The 20,099-nt window shown below is 37.2% G+C and overlaps 2 protein-coding genes and 1 long non-coding RNA gene across 5 annotated transcripts; 2 read left to right on the top strand and 1 right to left on the bottom strand.

The window, feature by feature from the left end:
- The first annotated feature begins 8,620 nt into the window (after nucleotides 1–8,620).
- Nucleotides 8,621–10,362, top strand: LOC117617571. The gene is made up of 3 exons (XR_004584356.1): nucleotides 8,621–8,892; nucleotides 8,994–9,061; nucleotides 10,086–10,362. It is a non-coding gene; the product is annotated as an uncharacterized LOC117617571 (long non-coding RNA).
- Nucleotides 10,363–10,979: 617 nt separating this feature from the next.
- Nucleotides 10,980–12,010, top strand: LOC117617570 (B3 domain-containing protein Os04g0386900-like). Of its 2 annotated transcripts, none has more exons than XR_004584355.1 (2): nucleotides 10,980–11,089; nucleotides 11,488–12,010. XR_004584355.1 is itself a non-coding variant. In XM_034347002.1 (2 exons), exons 1-2 carry the CDS (start codon nucleotides 11,120–11,122, stop codon nucleotides 11,788–11,790), a joined length of 309 nt encoding a protein of 102 aa, XP_034202893.1. In that variant the 5' UTR covers nucleotides 10,980–11,119; the 3' UTR covers nucleotides 11,791–12,010. The 2 variants fall into 2 exon arrangements, 1 of the variants encoding a protein (XP_034202893.1); XM_034347002.1 differs by having other exon boundaries at nucleotides 10,980–11,125.
- Nucleotides 12,011–12,769: 759 nt separating this feature from the next.
- LOC117617568 (protein NUCLEAR FUSION DEFECTIVE 4-like) lies at nucleotides 12,770–16,265 on the bottom strand. 2 transcript variants are annotated; one of them, XM_034347000.1, is made up of 4 exons: nucleotides 15,663–16,265; nucleotides 13,660–14,582; nucleotides 13,038–13,570; nucleotides 12,770–12,967 (listed from the first exon to the last, which is right to left on the bottom strand). In XM_034347000.1, exons 1-3 carry the CDS (start codon nucleotides 15,969–15,971, stop codon nucleotides 13,045–13,047), a joined length of 1,758 nt encoding a protein of 585 aa, XP_034202891.1. In that variant the 5' UTR covers nucleotides 15,972–16,265; the 3' UTR covers nucleotides 12,770–12,967; nucleotides 13,038–13,044. The 2 variants fall into 2 exon arrangements, with proteins under 2 accessions (XP_034202891.1, XP_034202890.1); XM_034346999.1 differs by having other exon boundaries at nucleotides 12,770–13,570.
- Nucleotides 16,266–20,099: the final 3,834 nt, after the last annotated feature.

The following is a 20,099-nucleotide window of genomic DNA, read 5'->3' on the forward strand; positions in this document are numbered from 1 at the left end:
GAAATAAAAAAGATGACGTGGTAATTCAATAAAGGCGACGGTTTAAGGAAAAACACGTCGTCTGAAAAGAATTTAAACGACGGTGAAAAAACCGTCGTAATGAATATTTTATTACGTCTTAAAAAAATTCCGCCGTCTAAGTTTTAAACAAACGACGGTTTAAAGAAAAATAACGACGTCTGAAATTTTGAAAAAAAAATAAAAAAGGCAAAATTATGTGAACATACCTTGTCGTCATGCTTTTCTTCATCTTTTTTCTCCTTTTCTTTTTCCTTCTCTTCATCTCTTTTTTCTTCTTCCTTCTCTTCTTCTTGCTGATGTTCCCCATTTTTGGCATTATCATCCTCATAATGGAGGGATTTCACCTCACCTCCAGAGCAGCTAGCTTTGTCAGACATAGGATTTTTGGGGCTTTGGCTAATTCTTTGTTTAAGCATGCTTGGATCAAAATTGGGAATTAATTGGGAAAGCTAACTCAGGAAATGCTCCCTCTCAGCCTCTACCAATTGTTTTGTTCTAGCCTCCATCCTTAAGGCCTCTTCCCTTGCCTTAGCCTCCATCTTTTTAGTCTCTTCTTGAAGGAGAACTCTTAAACTCTCCTTCAAGCGGTCGTCAAAGCTAACCCTCTGTGGTTTGGGTAAATTGAAATACTGCCTTGGGGAAATCCCAGCACCTACTCCTCTCAATCTGCCGGGATGCTCGGGGCCCAAAGCCATGGTCAGCACATCTTTGCTGCCATCTACTCTGACTTTGCCTTCCGAGACTTGTTTCTGCAATTCATCCTAAAACAAAGATATACAAAAAACACACGACGGTTATTTATGTACAAACGACGTATTATATAATTTCTCACGACGCAAAAACATATAAACCGACGTTATTATAACTTATCACGACGGTAGTTATACCGACGTGGTTAGTTATTTAAAACGACGAAATCAATAAACCACCGACGTCTTATGCTATAATTACAGAAAACATAGTGTTTCCTAATTAGACCTTTAACGACGTGTTTTAAAAATTTTCGACGTGGTAATATCATTCACACAACGCGAAATGAACCACCGACGTCTTATGCTATAATTAAAGAAAACAGAGTAGTTTTTCCTATTTAGACCTTTAACGACGTTTTTTAAAAAGTTTCGGCGTGGTAATATCATTCACACGACGAAAAAATATAACATAAGACGTAATAAGAATTTTTCACAGTTTAATAAAAATTTAAAATAGAGTGAGTAGGCTTACAATTAATTTTGCTTTCTCTGCCACCTTTGGATCGGGGATGTTACCATGTTTGTCTTGTCTAGCTCTCTTCCATAAGGTAGATCGATCAATTTCTACCCCAGGCATGGTTTCCTCCAATTGATCCTCCAATCCGGCATATCCTTTTCGAGACAATCGATGATTGTACTCGAGTTTCTCCCTAATCTGTGCATGTTGAGAATGCACAGACTCAAAATCTTTGGAAAGCCTTGAAGCTACAAAGGCATCCCATTGTGCTTTCTCTATGAATTTATATGTTTCGGGGGGTTGGCTTAATTTCTCCTTGTCATTGGTGTATGGAAGGATATAATGCCTCGTTAGTGTAGACTTGAAATCCTTCCATTTCTTCGCAGCTGAAGTTAAAACAGATTTCTTGCCCCCTTGACCTACGACAAAAGCCATGTCAACTGCTTCCCATATCTGCTCCTTAATATCCTTGGGGATTTGGGACCATTTCTTGTCCACAAGTGGAACTCTGGAGCGTGCCAAGACACCAATGTACGACTGCATTTCACTATGTGCTTGGCCAATACCTTCCCCCCTTTTATTGTATTCAACAATTGGCCTCAGTTTCTGAAGCTTTCTCTTCACAACACGAGGCATTGTGCTCATACCTCGACCAGTCTTTGAATCATCAGAGATTGTTGTCTGGCTGGTTGGTTCTGTCTCAGCAGATGATGAAGCAAACTTCATCTTCTTCGAATACTTCATCTCCTCCGAAGACTTGTCTTGAGGAGCTACCATTCCAAGCTTCTTGGAGCCAGAATCCTTAGTTTGTTGTTGAGAAACCATTTTAACTGACAAAACTGCAAGTGAAAATATTTCGGGAAAAGATTAAGAACACAAACGACGGTTATTAATAAAATACGACGTATGATATGATTTTAAACGACGCAATGAAATAATCTCAGGCGTAATAAATGTTTAAAACCATTATTTATATAACGTCGTGGTATTTATGTTCACACGACGTCAATAGTAATACACCGTCGTGGTAAAACCATTATTTATATAACGTCGTGGTATTTATGTTCATACGACTTCAATAGTAATAAACCGTCGTGGTATTAACATTCACACGACGTAAAACAATAAGATATACTGTCGTCTATATTAGATAACAACCCTAGTTTCTTTTTCTTTATATTTTATCAAATAAGGGAAAAACAAAAACCATTGTTCAGAGAAATCAAACCTGCAATTAAACAAGCAAATAAAAAAAAAGACTATTATTTTAAAAACAACTTTGTCAATTTTCAGACGACGCTAGAACGACTGACGAACCATCGTGGTCTACATATTTAACCACGTAAATAAGAACTACCGTCGTCTTATTTAGTTGAGGTAGTTGTCTTCAAAGTATGAAACTTTCCCTCTTTGTCTGTATATTTTATCAAACTTGGAAAGAAGTAAAATGATTTTGGCCAGAAAAAAGGTAAAAAGATTTTTCAAACAAAAAGCGTATGAGCATGCAAAACAGTAACCAAAATAGTGAAAATGAAAGCTTACCTTTTGCGTGCAATGAAAGCAAGAGGAAGACGATCGATCTTTAAGTTCAGAGACGACGAAGAAGGCGAGAGGAAGACGATGAAATACTCTGACAGTGCTCTGACAAGGAAAAAAGACGAAAAGTTTTCTCTGGGAGATTGAAATTTTTAATCGGGTTTGGAAACAGTGCATGTGTAAGTCGAAAAGTTGATACATATAAAACCATTTCAAAAAAATAATACGGCGGTTACATATAACTACGTCGTTTTTAACTAACACGACGAAATATTTGTTTTGCGACGTGGAATCCTTTCATTTAACGTCGTTACGTTTAATATAACCGACGTGGATTTGAATTTTTAAATTATGAATAGAATTTTTTTTCCCGTAACCTTTCAGTTTATTTTTCAATTACAGTGCGTTATAAATAGAGTTTTTTTTCCGGAGGAAATTTAAAACGAAGGAAATTAATATTCTGGAATATGTAAAGTTTCTTTTTTGGATGACAGATTTAAATAAAATAAGAATATAAAAACAACGATTGTTTTTTTTACTGTTGCCGTTTCTCGTCGTCTTAAGTAAGACTAAGACGACGTAATATATTTGTTGAGGGACGTTGATTTTTTTAAACGTCGTTAGGTATAATATAACCGTCGTTGAAAATTGTCTCTCTGATTGCAAATTTGCAAAGACGTTAGGTATAATATTTGTAGATACACAATCGCACACACATCATCAACTTCCAAAAAATTGTCTCTCTGATTGCAAATCTGTGTCATCTGTTAAGATTATGATGTGGAACAGAGTTCCATCTGGTAAGATTTCGTAACCCTTGGGTTCTCAGAAAAATCTGATTATGTTGGCGGTTTTCTATATAAACCGTCGTGGTTATTTCAATTCTTGTCATTAAGTAGATCTACCGACGTAGGATAAGAAAATCAAAGAAAAAAATTGTTAACAAAAATTCTAATTAAGACGACGGTTTAAATTAAAGGTACGACGTATAAAATGAATAAATACGACGTTAAATTTTATAGAACAATTTAAAGATAACGTCGTAGAACTATATGATAATGACGTCGATATATTTATATTTTCCGTCGTTGTAAATTATTTTAATACGGCGATATTTTTTATTTTTAAGCCGTGGATTTGTTTGTAATTATCCGGCGTCTTATACGAAAACTTCGTCGTTTTATTTTATGAGTAAAAACGGCGGTTTTTATTGAAATCGTCGTCTTTAATTTCTACGTCGGTCGATTCATAACTTCCGCCGTTCTTTGTTGGCTTTGATTTTACACTGCGGAAATCTGTTTCAAATAGACGTCGGTTGTTTAATTAGGTACGTCGTTGTTTTTGAACAGCCATTTGAATCTCCATTTTTTAGTTGTCTAAGGTGGTATTACACGACGGTGTTTTTAGAACCGTCGTCTTTTTAGAAACCACGGCGGTTTTCACTTAGACCGTCGTTGTTTTCTGGTCGTGTTTTTCACTTTTTGTAGTAGTGATTACTTCACTTTTTGAACAACACTTTACATAAAGAATAATACCACCTCTCTTACTACTATATCTATAAAACATTATTTGAAATTGTTGTTCTGGTTGGCAAAGAGATTGAAAAATTACCATCTTGCATTTATTTTTAGGCTTAACTGCTGCAGTGCCCCCTGGAACATTGGTCAATTCTCATTTTACTCCCTCAAAGTTAAAGTGACCCACTTTGCCGTCTTGACCAAGGTTTCGTGTGTCACTTAAATACTTTCCATCAACGCCATTCCAAGTTCCGTTAAAATGATGACGTGGGGGGTCTATTGATCAATTCGACTGAGCTGGGATTTTTCCCACCAATCTGAGGTTGTGACATGTACTTGTGGACCCCACAACAACTGATGTAGCTAAACCGATCATTGGGCCTACTGATGTGGATTTGCGGACCCCAGCTTTAACAAAACAGCCACTATAATCTCTGAAAACTCAAAAATGAAAAGAGGAAATAAGCTTGGGATGGAAAATTGAGATTTGGAGATTTTAGAGGTAGGGTTTGAGAATACGATCGAGAGAGAGGGAGAGTGTTGTGAGTTGGTTTTGAAAACTTGAAGGCAAGAAGAAGCAACGCGATGCGACGATGATGCCCGTTTGGCGAGAAGTTGCCAAAACAACAACAACATTAATAAACCCCAGGAAAGAATAAGCCAACCCATTAACGTTCTTTCTCTTGATTGACGACGCCCAACGTTGTTTTCAAGTTCCTTCAATCTTCCAAGTAGCCAACTCACCAGAGCCTTCTCTCTAGGCGGAAATTCAACATCCATCCAAACAAAAAACCCACATCCTTTTTCCTCCTCTGCATCAACCATTAATAGAAATTAATAATAAAAATTAACCCAATTCACAGAATTTGAAGAACAAAACTTACCCCTGATGAGTTTGGACAAACATGGAATCTTCGAAGTGGGTTGGCCTCAGTCCACGTAGTTTGTAAGCGAGCTATCTTCCCACAAAAGCAACGCGGTGCCGCACATCCAACTCTTCCCCTCTGTCAATTATCATCTTCAATTTTCGTGGAAACCCAATCTTTGATTTCTAGGGTTTTATCTTCTTCTATGGGAGGAGGAAGCCAATTTGGGGTTTTTTGGTTCGCCAGGTAGCTTAGATCAATTCAATTGTTTTAGCTACATTAGTTGTTAGAGATGGGGTCCACAAGTACACGTCACAACCTTAGATTGGTGGGAAAAATCCCAGCTTAGTTGAATTGACCAATATACCCCTGCCACGTCATCATTTTAACAGAACTTGGAATGGAATTGACGGAAAGTGGTTAAATGATACACGAAACCTTGGTCAATAGGGCAAAGTGAGTCACTTTAACTTTGAAAGGGTAAAGTGAGAATTGACCAACGTTCCAAGGGGCACTGTAGCAGTTAAGCCTTTTTTTTTTACAACAAGTAAGAATTAATCTTAGCCTCTTAAATTCTTTCATAGTTAGTAAAATACATAACGAGAAAAATACGAATAAAATACGTCCGTGTTTATTCGGCAAAATTTTAACAACTTACAAATGAAAAGTTCGGCCACTATATAATATTTTAATATAATATATTTAAATATTTAAATATATATTTTTAATTCAATAATATGTGAAATTATGTGTATAATACATGAATTTGTGTGTATTATTGAAAAGTTTGTAAAAACATACATGTATTAAACATGAAAAAGATATTTTACGGAGTCTTAAAACGTGTACGGAAAACGAAATTATTATTTAAAAATATGTACGTACATGTATAATACGAGTATGAAACGGAAAAATGCTGAATTCTTTATATGATTAATAACTCTGAAAAAGTAAAAAATAAAAATTCGATAATAGAGACTCAGGTAATGGTCTAAACTACTCTTATCGATAAACGAAACTCAGTAAAAAAAGAGACATATATTTAAAGAGTATAATGGGACCCCAGTGATTAATAGTGTGCCACATCTTTAATGGCTCTCAAAATTCAAAAATCAAGATTTTTGCTTAAACTTGAAGAAAGGTGATCAGAGATGTGGCGTTATTGGAACTCAAGTAGAGTGGAAGCAAGGGACACGTAGCTCAAATAGTTAAGAGCAGTTTTCCCTATACTAGAGGTCCTATGTTCGAATCCCACCTTTTCAATATCACTTGTGCTAAAAATAAAAACAAGAAGAATGAAAAATTAGAAATTGGTAATGATTAAAGACATAATTTTATATTATAGAACTATAAATATCATAATCCACATGGGATTAGTTTGTCAGACCAGCCTTTACAAAATATGCAAAGGCTTATTTATTGTTTCACCCTCTAGAATGAACACTCGGTCTCAGTTTACCCCCTTAAACTGAAATTTTCTCATTTAACCCACTTGAATCTCTAAAAATTGCTGAAATTTTATCACTTTACCACTTTCATCTATTTCCATCCACAAAACCGTTAAATGTGATGACGTGACATGGACATTCCAGTAATTTTAGCTCATTATCTTCTCTCTTCTCTCTGCCTCTTTCTCTTATATGCCTTTCTCTTCTCTCATCTCCCCTCGCCAAAACCAACCCCTACCCCATACCTAACCCTCCATGGAATTATTCAACACGCCCAAACCACCACTACTCAAAATTTTTTAAAAAATCTTCTCAATAGTCACTCCCCATATTCTCTCTTAGCAAAGAGAGAGAGAGAGAGAGAGAGAGAGAGAGAGAGAATGGTGGGGTGCGATGGGGGTTAGATGGGGGAGGGGAGAGAAGAGATAGGCAAAGCGAGTGAGGTGAGAGAGAGATAGTTAGACATAAGAGACAACATAGATAAATAATGGACGACAGAAGTGGTAAAGTGAGAAAATTTCAGCAATGTTTAGAGATTCTAGGTGTTAAGTGAGAAAATTTCAGTTTAAGGGGATAAAGTGAGACCGAGCATCCGTTTCAGGGGTGAAACAATAAATAAGCCATGTGCAAATTAACAACACAAGTCAATAAAGAAAGAAACAAAGACTTCTCAGCAAAAAAGAAGATAAATTAGAAGCAAAATTGCCGGAAATAAATAGGAGGGAAAATTAGACTATGCTATTTCAAATTTTAGGAAATTTACGCCTAAATACACAACCTGAAGGAATATACCCAATTTTTAGGATACAGATACTCAATTTTTAGGGTTAATACAAAGATAGAAGTACAGTAACCATCAAAAGGTTAGTCCAGGGAGAGTACACCGACATCAACAATGTAACTCCCAACATAGCCACACATGACCAGAATGAATACGTTAAAGATACTAAGAGCCTAGACATAACATGCAAGAACACGACTCACCTAGCACTCAACTACGAATGCAAAACTACCATTAACTCTCACAAGAAAATTACAAGGAGAGAATCGTATGCAACACACTCAAACGAGTTGAAGCAAATAATACAACATAAAACTATTCTTCCTTTCTGTAATCAAAAGTAATTCCTCTCTGCCATAATAATATTACATACTAATCATGTGTGCATTATCTAACTAAGGAGGCTTAAACCATACAAGCTTATCGAATTCATGCATGCGACTTACAAACCTTCATGAATTGATAATACAGTTGTTACCTAACTTCATTAGAAAATCACTGGTGCACAAATTACTCAAAACACAGATTCATCCCACCCATTATTTCACTAACAATGCTATTCCATACATCAACGGATTTATCACACAGTGAACTAAACCTAATACATAATTCAATTAAAATGTCACTAGCAAAATACATAATTCAACTAAAATGCCATTACCAAAATACGTAGTTCAACAAAAATACCAAAAATCAAATTCAATTGAGGCTACTTATAATAGACAAAGTTCAACCAAAACACCACAACCAAAGAAGTTTACTACTATATCATACATCATAAATAATTCTCCCTCCTGGTCTAGTCCAGGTATTAATGCTTGAGGTGTTGTGTGTTTCTGAAATTTTTCTGTTTGCTTCTCATTCATCTCTGCCATAATTCTCTCTTCCTTTTGATATAATCTTGGTTGGATAACATGCTTTTCGTTTAAAGTCAGCAAATAAATTATACAATACTTTATGTCTTTCAGCAAAATAATCTTGTTTTGATTGGATTTAAAAACTAAAGTGTTAATGGAGTGAGTGGCTGGGGAGAACAGCGCTAATGAACAACCATGAACGGATGCAGACTAAAGACATTGTTCCTATGCAACAGTGTAATGACGAAAATGCTCCTCATTTTACTGTTGTTCTCCGTTTTGTTTTCTCTTTAGCACAGTGAATTGTCCAAAATGCCCTCCACTATGTCTTTTCTTCTGTTCCCTTTTTGCCCCTTCCCCTTCGGATCTCTTCCGCTGCCAACGTTTCGTTCGATCAGAGAAGCCTTCCATTTCCAATCGATTTCGAACTAGCTGGTTGGGCTGGTTGGGGGGCAGCGATGGAAGATCAGAGTTCATTGTTGGAGATGCGTCGGGGGCCGTCGATTTTCGTTTGGGAGGCGCCCTGCGAATCCAACCGCCCTCATCGGTTTTCCTCTCAGATGTTGCGTTCGAGTGTTGCCTTTCCAGCTGCGCCTCATCCTTCTCTCATCGCACGGGTTTAGCTCAAAGGGATTTCTAGGTTTCGCAAAAAAAAAGGTTGGTTTTAACGTTCTTTTGGTTTTCTAGGTTGGTTTATTCATTTGTCATGTTGAAAATTGAGAAGTAAATCAGAAATTGAGTTAGGTTTGGTGTTACAGGGAGGAAGATCGAAGAAAAAAGAACTGGAGTAATCAATATAGGAACCCCCAGTCTGCTCATCAATCTGGTAATTGTGGCTGATATTCTGTTTGCCTCCATTTTTTTTTCCTTTATTTTTTATGACTCCAGATCAGAACTATAATTCTAAGAGATGTAGCCAGATCAGAAGGTTGCGTGTTCTTAGAATTGTGTGTAGAGCAAAAAAATATACTGGCTTTTGTTCATTCCGACGTGAAAAAATGCCAATATATTTGTGTGTAGAGTAAAACTATACTATCTTTTTTTTTCTTAATTCTGCTTAATTGCTGTTTTGCTTTAGCATATTTTTTATGTTTTAGAAAACATAGTCTCATCCAACTGGAGTAATCAATATAGGAACCCTCTGCATGTGCATTTTTTCTGATTAATTAAGGGTCTAGATTCTGAATGAGAACTGTCATTAGTTTTCGAAATTCTTCCATTTTCACTTTCGCCAAAAAGTTCAGATTGAAACTATGATCCCTCATTCAAAAAGATGACCAGCTATTTTACACGCCAAAGTTTCTCTAAACTTGACTTTCTGAAAGAGAAGATTTGAATGATTGATGAAACAGAGAATATGATTATATGTCAAATATTACATTGTTGTTCTTCAAGATTATTGGCAAGAAAACTATAATTCTAAGAGCCATTTACTTAATCTAACATGGCAAGAAAGAGTCGTAAAACCCCAGCAGAGAAATGAGCTTAGTCAAGTATCTGCATCTATTTCACATCTATATAGGCAAATTGCGAGCTTTAAGGCTGCATTTATGTTCCCTTCCTTTACAGTCAACGTGTTCTTAGTCTTAATTTGTATGTTTTTCTATTTTAAATTGCACCTCTTGGCACTTTCTGAAAAACTTATATATTTATTGGGGCAGAGAGAAAGTGAGAGAGTAAAGGTAGGAAACCACTATGAAGTAGAGATTAAATCAAGTTCCAAAAGAAATTGATTATAATGTCGTAGTTTCCAATTAGAAACCAATTTCTGCGAACTTAAAAATATGTAATTCCCCTACAAGTTCCCACTAGAGAAGAATACAAGTATCATGACCAGTTAATTTTTCCAGGAATAATACTATTATCTGTTACCTGGTTACATGATTGCTGCCGAGGGAGCCCATCATGGTCAATAATAGGTCTGTACTGACTTCGGTTTTTCTGCTCCTCATGAGCTCTCTGTGACACATATCCTTGATCAACCATCCTCTAAGTAAAGAAGGAACATGAGAAACTTCGCATTTATTAAGCAACACAAAAATCATTATATATGTCAGACAATGTGAGTGACAAATAGGGTGCATAACAACTTAGTTAGAGAAAATGTTGACACAGAAACAGTTTGCTCCAAACAACATAGTATTGGCTGTTTACAAAAGCTTTATAGGGAGATTTGTAACTGTGGCAGATCCCTGGCCTTTTCAATTACTTATAAGATTTCTTCATATAAAGCCCTTTGTTTAATATCTGTTTCTATTGAGTTCCCTTAGTTTTTGGTGGGTGTTGGCGTGTAAGTGTGTATTCTTGCCGTCATTGACACTGAACCCATTTTTCTGGGAGGCCATAACCGTATGAAGTAGGTATAAATTTGGTGAATGCTGTCGATTTCATAAGAAAATGCCTAAAATTTTCATGTCATAACGCCTACCCAACAGATGGGTATACTGTTTTTGTCTATTGACAAACTTTATGTTTAGTCTCTTTAGTTTCTATATGTTTCACCCTTTTGGATTATTGCTAATAATTTTTTACCTACAGTGCATATAATTCTGAAGTTTTGTGAAATTCTTTGCAACTTTCCATATCCTTTAAAATTCATGCCCTCTTTTTCATCATGAGATGATTTTTGTGTTTTGTTTGTACTGTTGGGTATCTTTTCATCAGTATTATGATTGTTTTTGCAGATAATTTCTTTGTTAATTTCTAGTTGATGAAGGGAGAACCTCGAATGGGAGACGTACTCACATCAAATCCCGTGATTGAACTGGAAGGGGATGAATTTTGGCCACTTTCTGGGAAACCCTTTTTTGATGTGGTTCTCACGAAAACAAATATCAAATGCCTGTACCAACTGGTAAATTATTCCCTAATTTCCCATGTTTAAATGGTGGTGAGACTTCCTCTTATGTCAATTTCTTAACTATTGGTGCCAGTCTACATGATCATATTTGCCAATTTTATTACATAATCAAATTGTTTGATATCTATCTCTTAATTATTGTCAATTGATCATTGGAATGAAGTAACACTTTGTTTCATGAGCGTAATGCATGGGCAATTTTCATATACGTCTTAGTTTTAAATAAAGGGTTGCCTTGTTCAAGCGAAAAATAATCTACCTACTGCTGAAACTTTCTTTTTCTTTGCAATTGTAGGCAATAATGTTGTGCATTGCTATTTCTCTAATTTGGGATTATCATTTTCTTCACTTTAATTAGTCTAATTCGTTGAAATAATCATTTGTTCGAGCAGGTGGTCCCAGGCAAATTTAGTGCAACACTACCTTCCTGTTCAATCCCTACGGTTCTCATATTTCGGGGCAAGAACTGGGAGATGATATATCATGGATCATCCAGCCATAAAAGGCTTGATAACTGGAGAGCGTTTGCCGTTGACAACAATTTGAAGGTTGGAGATGCATGTGTGTTTGAACAACTAGAGTGCAGCAGTACTAGGCTAGTATTCAGAGTCCAAATTCTTAGAGGTGACATCTCATCTGAATTTCTTGACAAGCTCGGTGGTGATAATGTAGATGCACCAATTGTTCTCGAATAGCATATGACGTATTGTCTTTTACTGGATGTTGTCAATTTCCCGAATGAGATTACTTTCGGGAGCTAATATGATTTGAATTTGATGGAACTCTAGCAGAGCCTATTAAGGATGCGAGAATTGTATGACTTTGAGTCCATGTTTTCTAGTCTAGGAGTTACGGTGTCATTTGACACGATACTTTAGTAACATGAGCATCTATTATTGTTCGAATACCTTTAAAGAACTTAATTTAGTAGTGTACTTTATAACAATCCTCTTCAATAATTTCTTACCGTTCAACTAATCTGCTGCTCAAAATGCATCAAACAACTTGAGGAATGATTTTTGAACGTCTCATAATCTACTACAGTAATTGTGATCTCTGTTTTCTGATTAGTGTGGAGGTTTTATGTGGCCATCACGGTTCATTGCTTGAAGGACTGAATTTTCACAAATTAAATTCTGATGTAACTGAAAGAGGATGTCACCCATATATTAAAACTCTAGGCTGTCTGTTTAGTCTATGTTAAATCTAATTTATTTGTCTCCCAGCCAACTTTAGATAAGAATGTTTAGGTTTTGAACATTAGTTAAATCTTAAATGTAATGAGTAGGAGCTTAAGAGAACAAAAACAATCTCAGTCTGTTTGAACTCCTGTTCATTGGAGTAGTTTAGATAGTAAAAGTTGAATCGGTTCATAAGGTTTGGGGCTAGCCCAGGTAGTAAGGGAATATGGAAAAGGGTTAGGGTTAGGATTAGGGTAGTTGATGTACTAGATCACATGCCTGGTTCTTGCATTCCTGTTCGTTATTCACATATTTTTGTAAATTTACTTTGAAGTATCTATTCTTTTAACCACTTCACTACTTGTGCTACTGACTCCTTGAACCAAACGGGCTTTAATCCCTGATGGTCTTGGATAAGATAGTAGTAAACAGTATTCAGTTTTTAGTATGATGATGGAAAGCTGTGCAAACAGATCTATTTTCTACACTTGGATTAAAATGAGAAAGTCATACCCCAATAGAAAGTTAAACAAAAACAGACGTGTGAGAGATGATAAGAAGCCATCTACAGAACTTTCTAACATTTTCTTTCTGACATCTTAAGTTCTATGTTACATGTAATCTCGTTATCTTCCTAGTCAGAGAAACAAGCATATACTCATCACTTGTATCTATGTTGTCATGTTTTTAACTCTCATTCAAATCTCACACATCTATAAGCTTTTCCAGAAGTTACTATTAAAATATGTGAAATATGTGAACTTGAGACTAAGAGGAGGACTGTGAGGAGGATTGTGAGGAGGACTGTGAGTAGGGCTGCATGACTTGTCTCCGATTTCTGTTCCTCTCAAAGCGGTTGTAAGCAGTCCTGGTCCGTAGGAATAGGAATAAGCTTGAAGCTAAACCTACTATTGAAATACAGCCCCACCATATGAATGTCTGCCTATAGCATGACCTACCCATGCACAATGTTGCATCCTTTAACAAGCTCACCCCGATTATTGAGCTTCCTTCATTGGAATCATACACCAGAGCTGCAAGAAGGCCATATAGGAGTGAGCCAATTGGGATGTTGGTGATAAGGATGTTATGGTTTACCCCAGCGCTGTTTGGCCCAAAAAGCTCTGATGTAACTGAAACAGCTGCAGAAAACACAAAGCCAGAGCTTATCCCAATCAAGCCTGTTCCTGCACGCAGCATTGCCTCACTGCCTGATGCAGCAAGCAAAAAGAAGGCAATTGGTGTTGGCACCAGAGCAACTGCAAGCCATCCAGTTCTTGCAAAGTAGATCTTACTGCATTACCAAGAGGCTGGTTAGCTTTTATTCCATATGGTTTTTCTCATTCTCCAATTGTTAAAAGCATTAGTTTTCTAGATACATACTCACGCAGGAAATCCGGGGCAGCTGAGAGCAAACGACCAAAGAAGGAGCATGAAGAGTATAATGTGACTAGAGAACTAGTCAGGGAACTGTATCCAAGTGATTGTGAAATCTGACCGAGATTGTTGCTATAGACCAACCCAATTGTTCCCCCACAAAAATATGCAGCATAGTATAGCCAAAAATCCCGGCGGCGTACAAGCAGCTTAGCTGAGTGCTCTTCACCTAGCACTGTCAACCTGCCTTTCTCCATCACCTTCCCAAAACATTTGAAACACCTGAAAAAGCCTTCCGCGTCTGTCATCCCAAGCGAATTAGCATTTGAGGCACTTGTGGCATTAGTGCTTTCACTTCCTGCAATGAGTACTTTATGGAGCTCAAGATCATCAGGGTCAACCAAATTGAAGGTAGATGAGTTGTCCGAAGGGAACCTTGAGGGGAATTTCCTACGAGCCCATTCACGAGCATATGCAATGCCAGGCAGACACAAAGGTAGGATCAGGAGAAAAAGAGCACCAACTAAGAGCATCCGAGCTTTCGATACATGAGAGGATAGGGAGTTGAGGAGGAGTAGATATAGGCCTGTGATCACAGCTAGGATGTTTAGGCAAAGAAAAATGATGGAGTCACGGCGAGTGGCATCAGCAGGGAGTGACTGAATCGGCGGTTGGCGGAGTACGGGGATGAGAGCAACACTGGATGTGAAGAGAGGTACTAGAGCATTGAGGAAGAGGTAGATGGTGTCATCATTTGGGTTTATTGCATTGGCAATGAGGGTGTAGAGGGCAGCACTTACCCCATTGAAACTGACTGTGAGGGACAATGCAAGTGCCCGGTTCGCTTGGAAGTGTTTGATGCATAGAACATAGCAGACTGTGTTGAACCAGCAGATGCTGCATCCAGCCAACAAGCATAGAATGAATACCTGCCAAACCGAAAAAGAAAAATTAACCGTAATCACCTTCTTGATTGAGATTAGAACAATTGCAATGGATTAAGTTGAGCTAGCTTTTGTTATGAGAAAACAATAGGACTAGCTTTACTCTAACGTTGTCTTTTTATATATTTTGGATATAAATATAAATATAATATAATGGCACTAAATTTAGCTTTGCTAGCTTTTTCTTTCTTCTAAAACAAATAACACCCTTACGACATCGAAAAAAATCCTTTCTTTTTACATCATTAATTCTTCTTAATGAATTGATCCTTTTAAAATATAGAAAAAAGAAAGTTGATTAATTATCTTACACTTTCTTTCTAGTTAGTGTGTTTGGTACAAGGTTTTTAGATAATTTGTTTATCTATATATACAAAGCAAAATGCAGAGAATGGTAGAACATTCAAAATACCATAAAATACCCTTGGTTAATGCAAACATTAAGAATTGAAATTGTTAATTAAATGAGGATAATATGATAAGTTCACACTTTTTCATATTAAAAAATGTAACATTAAAAGAAAAATAAGATAATGGATCATATTTTTATGGAACACAATCATCCATTATCTTTTTTAATTTTTAATTTTTAATTTTTAATTTTTTTTTTTTTAAAACCTCTTGCAGACGTGGAAGCGTGCAAAGAGACTAGTGTTCATATATGCATGGAGATTGTAAGTCTTCAGTGGGTCCACAGCCTCATTAAATGGTTTGAAGTTTTTTCTTAAGAAGCTGGTAGATTGAATGATGGATGTGTTTGTTTCACTAACTATTGCTAACTGTCTCTTTCTATAGTTGAATTTGTTAGGAGATTAAAGGAAACCAACGCATCAACGTTGATACTTGCGGTTGTGGGTAGTTCTATGTGGAGGTTAGAAGTTCACCAATTTTAGGTCAATTTTCCCTTAACTTCCCAAGAAAAGACAAAAATTAAAAAAAGAAGAAGAAGAAAAAAAAAAAAACCCAGTTCAACAAAATCAGAAAAAAAAAAATTTCAAGAAAAACACATTATCATGTATGCAAAAAGCCCAGAAAAATATATGACAAAAAATGAAGAGAGCTAACCAGAACATAAGGAAGAGTGATGAGTCTTTGAATGACAAACCATTGGAGGCCATAACCAAACAAACCCATGAAGGCAGCCATTAACATGACAGCCCACAAAGGAATATACATGAGAGAAACCCCAGAACACCAACCCAATGCCTTCCCCATGTCTGAGGCCACAGAGAGATAGTTGAGCTGCACTTGAGATATCCCAAGAACAGATTTCAAGTCAGATGAATAGGATGAGAAATCAAAGTTTGTCCCTGTAAATGCTTGTATCCATGTTGCTGCTACAAGTATCATCCATTTTCTTGACTGCCCAACCATGATTTCTTGCCCCCAAATCTTGATCTCTAATTCTTTGAATTAGAAACCGAAGTTGCCAGGGAGGGAGAGGGCACTTGATCAAAAGATAGAAACAAGGGTTATGGGGTTTGAGGGAGAAGAAGGGTTTAGAGGTTCTTGGATTGGATTGATACTGTTATGTCCTAATTTTAACAATTGCTAAATTGTCTTTTTTCGGTTTTTTTTTAATTGGCGCCCTCACTTTTATGCATGACTCTCTCTCCACAATCTATATATGTATATGCTCTTTTATCTACAAACACACACACATATATATGTTCTGCCAATGCAATATTTCTCTGTAAGAAATGTTTAAGAAGGAAAGGGTTTTGGATAGTGATGGGAATATTTGTTGTGGCTTGGTGGGTGGAAATTGCTTGTGCGTTAAGATTATGATTTGTTAAGCCTTGTTTTGAGGAGTTAATGTGTAAGAGGTTGTTAGGACAAAGAAGACCAATTTTGAAAGGCAGTTGCAACTTGCAAGCAGAATATAGCTGATGAGTTTTGTTTAAGGTAGTTTGTAATTTGCACCCATAAAAATGTTCATCATAACGACCCTTTTGAATGGAAAGTGATATTCCTTGCATCAAACAACATCATTTTTTAGGAACTTAAGCTCCTCTGTTTTATTGGTTATGGATTAAAAGTTAAAACACTCTTATAGAATTACTACAGAAAAAGACATTCTAATTACAAAGCATCTTATAGTTGAATTACTCTTTCTTTTCATATTGCCTATTTAAGTTAAAAAGGAAGTTGCCAATTTTTTATTTTTTTATTTTTAGGAAAAGACACTTGGCTCTTTATTTCAAACGAGTCATTTCTCTTTGCAAGCAATTCACAATTTAACAAGTTTCCAGATCCCTTCTTTTTTTATGATTGTAATGAGCTACGTTTGTATTTGTACCGTAATTTGCAAGTGAAGAAAAATAATAGGGTAAATTTCACTTTACTACCTGCAAGTTTTCCGAAATTCTGACTTTACTATACAAAGTTTTCTTCTTCTCATTTTCATTCTCAACGTTTATTTTTACTGTCAATATGATATTTCCATCATGTTTTCCGTTAACCCATGATGTTACAGTTAATAAATTTAAAATTGATGACATGACGTGACTTTGACCTACTCAATTTGTGCCACGTGGATCAACAATTAAATAAATTTTAAAACTTTAAATAAATAAACTTAAAATAAAAATAAAAAACCATTCTCAGCCGCCCCCACCTTCTTCCCCAAACCCCAGCACGCCATCTCCTCCATTCACATCGCCATCTCCTCACCGTCTCTCTCTCTTCGGATGAACCCAAGCGCAGCCCCATCTCCCATATACTTTCTCTCTTCGATTTAGTCATGTTTTTTGTTTTTTTAAAAATTTTTGTTAAGTAAAACAATAATTACAAAAATCAAATTTCTCTCTCTACGACAGTCACCCGCTATCTTTCTTCTCCCACCGAACGGAACGGACGTCGTCGACGAGAGCTTGCGGGCCTCCGTGAAGGGTTGCCAACCCCAAACGACCAAACCTCACAGCTAGAAAAACCCACCCCAACCACCACCCTGGCGAAGCAAACCCAAGCAACCCATACCCACTATTCCCACCACCCCCAGCGAACCAAATCACCCATGCCTTGCGCCTTCTCCTCGCTGCACATCCCATCCCCAAAAATTCTCAGCCAACCAACCTCTTCTTTTCCTCCCCAAATTCAACCACTAATGAAGTCACCCTCTGAGGACATTAGAGTACTACCTGATCTTCAGAACCCTTATCATTCTTACCAATCTCCTGTTTTCTTCTTCTATTATGATAATTTTTTATTTAAAAAAAAAAACAGAGTGGGTAGTGGTAATGGTGCGGATCTGATTTCGCAGGCACTGGGTTGTGGCTTGGGAGTGGGAGATCGGTGCTAGTGCTGGAGATCTCGACATGGAGATGGTGGATTGTGGCTTGGGAGCGGGAGATGGTGCTAATGCTGGAGAAAAAAAAATTATTTAATTTGTTTTTCCATTTTTAATGGTTTGCTTGTTTTTTATTCCACGTGACACAATATAAGTGAATCTAAACAGGACCATTGATTGCCACATCATCATTTAACAGAGTATTTGACAGAATAACTGATGGATATATGAAAATTGTAGAAAAATCGAACTTTGGGTACAAAGTTGATACAAAAAAAACTTTTAAGTAGCAAAGTCATAATTTTGGGAAACTTGCGGATAATAAAGTGAAATTTACCCAAAATAATAAGTCTTAGAATTGTTTAAAAAACGACTCATTAGAGTGTCGGAGTATCTTTTGCAGATACCCATTTCTCTCTCATATGATTTCGAAGAAGTGTTGCTTGAAGATTTATTTATCTTATGTGCAGAGTAAGTTTGAGAACCTATGAAAGACATTCTTATTGTAAGAATTTCTGCTCAAATAGTTGGCGCCATCTGTGGGAACTCTTACAAAATCAATCAATGGTTAAATCCGCAAAAGACGCTCCAGCCCGATCTAATCCTCGATCTGCAGATGTCATATCAAATTCCGATGAAGTAGAACCCAGCCTCGCAGCCATCTAATAAAGGAGTTGTGTAAAACGAAGAAAATGGCAGCCGAAGCTTTAGAGAAGTCTAAGGGCAACCATACATCACATCTGGAAGGCCCCAAGAAGAGCAAAAGGAAAGAGATGATAGAGTTATCTGACGGAAGTTCCACAGAAAGTGTCTACTTCGATGGTCAGCACAATGACCATGAAGACCACCAGGACCAGAGGAGGGAATTGAAAATGTCCAAAGACAGCGAGTTGCGAAGACAAATTGAAAAGATTGTGAAATGGTACAAATCACACACACATGCTGAACTAGCTGTTGAGGCTGCCAAAGAAATCTGCAAATCACCTTTCACCAATGATATTCTGAAGGCTAAGAAGCCCGCAAAGTTTACTCAACCCAAATTCAAGTTATTCGAAGGGGTAGTTGACCCTATCGAGCACATCTATCACTTTCAGCAACAAATCGAAAGCGAAGACAAAGTGTTGTTGTGCAAATTATTCCCATCTAGCCTATCGGGGTCGGCCTTGACGTGGTTCAGGCAATTGAAGCCAAAGTCCATCAGCATCTTCACTGAGCTTTGCGAGGCTTTCATATCCCAATATGTGTGCAATCAAAGGAGGAAGAAAGACATCGCGGCGTTGTTCAACACAAAGCAGAAGGCATGTGAGAGTCTCAAAGATTATCTGAAGCGATTCACGGAGGAAATGTCTACTCTAGAGACTTATGATTCTCACACTGTATCACTGACATTCCGCAAGGGAGTGACGCTGGGAACAAAAATGCATAAGTCCTTGGTCAAAACACCACCCCTCGACATGAGGGAGGTTCTGACTCGAGTCGATGGAATCATCAGACTAGAGGAGGAGGAGCTTGCTCTGTCAAGGCGCACCGCTGCAACCATTTCAACACCAAAGCACTCGTGTGAGATGATCCAAGGGCCATGGACAAATTTCCCAAATGGAAGTCTCCGCAATCAAGTTAGGACCAATTCTCCCCCAACCAAATTTACTATCAGTCTGGCTAAACTTTTCCACGAAAACAAGGGCAAAGGAATTTTTTGAACGCCTCCGACATTACGTGAATTCCCAGAGAAACGAGACCGAAGCAAGACTTGTGCACACCATAATGACTTTGACCACACTACCAACGACTGTCGGAATCTCAAATACCAAGTTGAAGTGATGCTAAAAAAAAGGATGCTTTCGCAATATCGGGCCTAACCAGAAGATAAGCTGAAGGAAGAGCGCACGGCTGAACCAGTAACCAACAACATCGTCGTTGAAAAGGGATTGTTGGAAATCAATGCAATTCATGGCTGGTCTCAACCGCCAGAGGGTCAGTTGGCTCGAGCCCCAACCAAGAAAAGACATGCTGAAAAGATAAGATGTGTTTGTGGAATTGCTTCAACACCAGAATCGGCCCAATCATTGGAAAAGATAGGGATCATCTCATTCACCCAATGTGACCTCGAAGGAATCCAATTTCCCCACAACGACGCACTGGTCATAACTCTTCAAATTGGAAACTCGAAAGTCAAGAGGGTTATGATTGACAGCGGAAGCAGCGCAGTGGTA

Source organism: Prunus dulcis, chromosome 2 (assembly GCF_902201215.1).
Source record: "Prunus dulcis chromosome 2, ALMONDv2, whole genome shotgun sequence".
Taxonomy (NCBI): domain Eukaryota; kingdom Viridiplantae; phylum Streptophyta; class Magnoliopsida; order Rosales; family Rosaceae; genus Prunus; species Prunus dulcis.

Excerpts from the sequence above, each read along its gene's own strand:
- LOC117617568 (XM_034347000.1), bottom strand. The coding sequence starts at position 15,971 with ATGGTTGGGCAGTCAAGAAAATGGATGATACTTGTAGCAGCAACATGG. Across the intron at positions 14,583-15,662 it reads TCACTCTTCCTTATGTTCTG|GTATTCATTCTATGCTTGTT; the intron begins GTTAGCTCTCTT and ends TCGGTTTGGCAG. Across the intron at positions 13,571-13,659 it reads GCCCCGGATTTCCTGCGTGA|TAAGATCTACTTTGCAAGAA; the intron begins GTATGTATCTAG and ends TTGGTAATGCAG.